A 5,163-nucleotide genomic window follows, 5' to 3' on the forward strand; every position below is an offset into this window, starting at 1 on the left:
TCATTTTAAGTTCAAGTTGTAAACAACGCAGATCCATACTGAGTAACAGAGAGTTTAGTATACTTAAAACCATGTCCCTCGGAAAACACGCATGCTTTACGTGTACGAATAGGCACCCTGCCCTCCGTTTAGTACTCAAATATCAATAGCAACATGCATTATAAAAAAAGTATATAATATTTAAACGATGCCTTTGGATAATGTATAGCCTTGTGCAAATCCACATATGTAAACTGGGAAAACACATGAATTTATTGATGCAACAACACAATCTAGTTTTAACCAATTAAAGCCACCTTCGCTGCGCTCGGCAACCAGTAGAAATATTTAAATCATTTTATCCAATGATTTGTCCGGAAAAGCGTGACAGGCACGACAATTTAGTGTGACGGACAGAACAGGTTGCTGCGATAGATTTTTTAAGATATAAGAATAGTGCGTAGAGTGCGAAAAGCGTTATTTTTTTTGCCAGAAATTATACCTTTTCAAAGCATAAGAGGGAATTCGGGGGCTGTTACTTAAATGACTTTAGTATGTGTACTACAGGTTCAGCGCTGGGGGGGGGGTTGTTACGAATGAATTTTGGCAGCGCCGAAGGTGGTGTTGGATCGACAACATCACCACGCTCAGCACGCTCGTAAAACTGACTTATATGTGCGTCAAGCTTTACAGCCTTGTGTAGATTGCGAAGGGCTTTCAGTGCCGTACCCGCTGCTGCTGCTGAGGACTCGTTCGTCTTCAAGAAGTCCCGCGTGCTCACTTGCGCTTTCTCACCAAGCGCAACCACCTCACTCTTGAATGCAGGAGACGAAGCATCAAGTGAAAATGCATGAGGTAAGAAAAGCATCATGTAGCCTGCGGTGTGTCTAAGCTCAAACAGCGTCGTTTTCTTCACAGAGCGCGAGGCATAAACGCGGGGCTCGGCCGTAAACCATTCGTACCAGACTGCTGCAAGAGACTGCGAGCCCTTCTTCTTCGGACGAACAGCTCGGATGGCAATTTGTTGGTCAGGCTGTGATACACAACCCGCAACAGTTTTGGCTGGAGCCGACGGTGAGTTCAATTTCGCCTCTACAGCTAACAGTCGTTCCTCTAGGCGCTGATTTTGCAGGATTAAAACGCTGATCTGCTCGGACTGGCGCTTCATGAGGCTTAACACCTCAGCAGAGTGAGAGTCGCTAACGCTGGGCTTGGTTATCGCTGATGGTGGCATGAAAGCACGGCGGATTGTGCTGCTCCATGGAAGTACTTTCGCTTCCCCGATGGCTCGTGCTGACATGGCCGCCCGAAAGCGGGCAACCAGTGCTCCTTCGCGTGAGAGCAGCAGCATGTCGGGGTAGTGCATGATGAGGGTGGCTGACAAGACCTCTGCTACGTCTTCGTTTAGGTTCATGCCAGGCTCTGCAAAGCCCAGGGAGCTCGTGAAAAGTAGACCATGCAGTGCTTGGGCGCGGAACAGCACAGACGGCTCCAAGATACGCAACGAAGGAAGACGTGCGCCTTCTTTTGGTTTCCATCCGCTCAGGACACGCGCAACTTGCTGATCTGCCTGCGTTGTACCCAACATGTACCCAAACGCCTTATTGACGCGGTCAAGCTGCCAACCGCCCCGCTCTATAATCCAGTTTTCTGCAAGAGTTCCATCGTTGGCGTGCATGGCAGCTCCTCGACGAAAAGAGTGGGAGGTAAGTCCTTGTGTGAGTTTGACCTGCTTCTGATCTGCAATGTTCTTGACTCGAACCAGTAATCGGTTCACGTACGCTTGTGCACCAGGAAACGATCTGGTAGCTGGCGACTGTTGCAGGTCTGGCAAGGATGCGGGGCTGTCGTCTGCCTCGAGAAGCTCTACGAGACTGAGGTCTTCTACATCGCCAGCATTAGCTCCGATATGCCTTGTACTGGTAAACTGAGGAAATAGACGCTTGCTTGGCGCATTCTGTATGGTTAGAGCAGCAGCTAAAACGAATAGTGGACAAGTTAAAAAACTTGTCGGGTCCTTGAACAAGGATACACCTTGTAGCAAAGCTGTTTTAATCCGCTTAAAGCGTAGGAAGAGTACGCCACCTACATTTTGCAAGGTTCCAGTTAGCGTAATTGTCAATATATAAAGAAATAAAATAGTCAATGATCTTACCAGGTAAAATCGAGAGCTGGTTTTTTTCAAGTTGCTCTGCGTCCGAGCTACGTCCGTATAAATACCACAGCATCACAACCAGAGCTGCATCCGGATAGATACTCTCAGCAGAATCAGAAGTATAAAGTAGGCGAGCGATATTTTCTAGATCTTGCTTGGAACACGGTGGAGCTTTCTTTTCAAAAGCCCCATCCTCGCGATTGGTACAGTACTTACCAAGCCCAGACAGGATCTTCTGCAGCTGGGGCTTTACTGTCCCCCCTTGCTGTGGGTATTTATCTATCAACCAGTTCTTTACGTTTCCGAAATAGGCTAGACATGTATTGGTAGATCGAGTTTTGTCTGTCGATCTAGCTAGAGAATACGCATATTTATCTAGCACAATTCGAAGTACCCTACCGGTCTTGTCAGTGTCGATAAGCTGTTGAACATGCTCTAGCGTGATGTTTTCTGAAGAAAGAAACGTGCTAAACGAGTTGGTCGCCGTCACCCGGGCCTTCTTACTGTTTGGTGGCGCTAGCGACGCGATAGACATGGTCACAGCTCTGCAAAATGATGTCTTTTAGGAAACAGCTGCCAACCGCCACCTCGGGCTGGAAACTTCCTGATTTTTTTAGAATATGCTACTATATGGATATTTGTAAGGAGTACAGCATATTCTGAAAAATTCCAACTAAATATGGTCGGATTGGTAGGAGTTGGTGGTTACTTTTTAAGACTTCATCATTGGATAAAGTCACATTAATCTTGCAATCTAATTGGTGGATTGGCTGACTAAAGTTCTTCATGGACGATGCATGGTTGGAATCTTGCGGATATTATACCATATCGGCCATACGCATCTGCTCGCGCTTGTCTCTTCCGACTCCATCACCATCCGTGCACAGGGGCTTTGCTGCTCCGGCCGGACACCGTAACCCCTCTACGACGCCAGCTTTACGTTTTCCGATGCGGGTTGGAGCTTTTTGCTGCGCGCCTAACGCTGTTCATCATTCCGTGCATTGGCTTCGGTATCTAGGCACTCCCTGGCGAAGTGTCCAGGTCGATGGTACGCGTAACACCGTGCTTCCATGGGACACTGCATCGACCAATGACCGTTTTGCCCGCACTGATAACATCTATGGTTGGCCTTGTTGTCGCCGATCAGCCCATTGCCACGCGGCGCGGACCGGTGGTCGCTGACTTGTTGCTCGTCACTCTTGTCTTCTTCCGCCACCGCCTGTCGCACTGCTGCTTTCAACCACTTCTGCGGCGGCCTAGCATCAGACTCGTCGCTGCTGGTCTCGTGTCTCTCCCGCCGCTGCTTTGCTTTCCCAGTGGGTTTCTTGGGCTTTGGCTCGTGGCTCATGGTTGTAGCAGTAAGGGCTTTCCGCGCCGTTTTGCGTGGTTCATACCAATACTTCCCATTCCAGATGTGCCCCGGGGGCGTATCCCACGTCCCCAAAACGTGTTGTACACACCCTGCGGGTTTGTAAACCGTGCTACCTGCTCTACTTCACTTTGTGCCATCGTGCCCTCTTCCAGACCTCTCGTCACGTCACTAGGCACACCTGTTCCACTAACGCCCGGTATCACGCTAGTAGCTCCTGTCGTGCCTCTCATCGAAATAACGTAGCGGCTAGGAGCTGCCGCCCAAGATTGCCTATGTTAATCACACCCTGGGCAACGTTGTCCATGGGATCATCGATCTCGGTGGCCTTATCGACAACCTCTTCCAGGGTTCGGGGCTTCGGGTCCTGCTTGACCAACTTTCTAGTGGTCTTGCCAAGCCAGCGTAGAACTGCGCCAGTAGTACTCTCTCGCTGACCTTATTACGCCATACCACGTCTCTCAGACTGGCAGCAAAATCTGCATGTGTTTCTCCGGGAATCATCCGCCGCATGCTCACCCTCCACTCTGCCGCAGACTTACCCAGCTTTTCTCCATACCGGCACAGCAGAGCCTTCTTGAGATTAGTCCATGTTCTTTTGTGCTCCGGTAATCGTCGATTCATGACCACCCACCACTTCGCTGCATTTAACATCAGCTTGTTATCGAGGATAAAGTGGAGCGACTTGTCAGACCAATGCCCTCGTCCAGGATCAACAGCGCCCTTCAGTGCCAGGTCGACGCGATCAATCCACGTCGACACCGATACCTTCGGAGACAGCGTGAGCGTTGGCAGCTCCAGGGTCTTTTACACTCCGTTTCCGTGGCTGCCGCTCGTGCCGATACCCTCCACGATCACGATGACCGCGACGTCTCCGTGACTGATTGTGACTGCGATTCCCGCGACCTCGGCGTCGTCTATCCAAACTGTCGCTCGAGCTACCGGAACTGTCACTCGATTCACCTTCATCGCGACCGTGAATGCCAGCTCCGCGTAAAGCGACATCACTGGACGAATTGCTTTCACTGCTGCTGCTGTCTGACGGTGAAGGGCTCGCGCGGCCCGCTCGACGCTCCGTGGATTGTCGTGTTCTACCGCGATGCGCGTGCCGGTCGCGCCGTACGACACGCCGTTACCAGCGAGCACTACCCTGTCGTGGTCCACCATCTTGATGCCGTCCTTTCCGGCGACTGCCTCTACCCGCGTCACTAGACACCGCACTGCTTTCACTACCCGATCGTGCTTGTTGTGCCGCCTGGCCGACCTCTTCCGGTTCTCGCCGGGCTAGATGTGGGCGTTCGTGACGTCCAGACCCAAGTCTTTTTTCCTGCAGCTCTCGTAGTTCTGCTGCTGCCGACGCCAACCTGTTCATACCCTCCCCGGCTTCCGCATCATTGACCGCTGCTGTCAGTGCCCGCCACCTCGAACATTACGTGCTGAAGCGCCTTCATTACGTGCGCCGTGGCGACTGTGAACGGAGGTACTTCATTTTCGACGTGAGTCACTCCTCCATGTCGTCGTCAAAGCTTTGACTCTGTCCAAAATATTGTCAGACGCAAGACATGATAGATGTTGCAGAGCGCGAGCAACCGCTGTCCACACTTTAGGCCCGCCCCGTCATCGCCCTCGTTCTCTTAGATCTCTTCGTCCTCGAGAAACG

General features: G+C 51.2%; 1 protein-coding gene across 1 annotated transcript; it reads right to left on the reverse strand.

The window, feature by feature from the left end:
- Positions 1-4,113: 4,113 nt before the first annotated feature.
- On the reverse strand, positions 4,114-4,670 carry PITG_16451 (uncharacterized protein; the record flags this gene model as incomplete). The annotated part of the gene is made up of 1 exon (XM_002897438.1): positions 4,114-4,670. One exon carries the CDS (start codon positions 4,668-4,670, stop codon positions 4,311-4,313), a length of 360 nt encoding a protein of 119 aa, XP_002897484.1.
- Between the last annotated feature and the right edge of the window lie 493 nt (positions 4,671-5,163).

The sequence above is a fragment of the Phytophthora infestans genome, genomic scaffold (genome assembly GCF_000142945.1).
Source record: "Phytophthora infestans T30-4 supercont1.44 genomic scaffold, whole genome shotgun sequence".
NCBI classification, from domain to species: domain Eukaryota; phylum Oomycota; class Peronosporomycetes; order Peronosporales; family Peronosporaceae; genus Phytophthora; species Phytophthora infestans.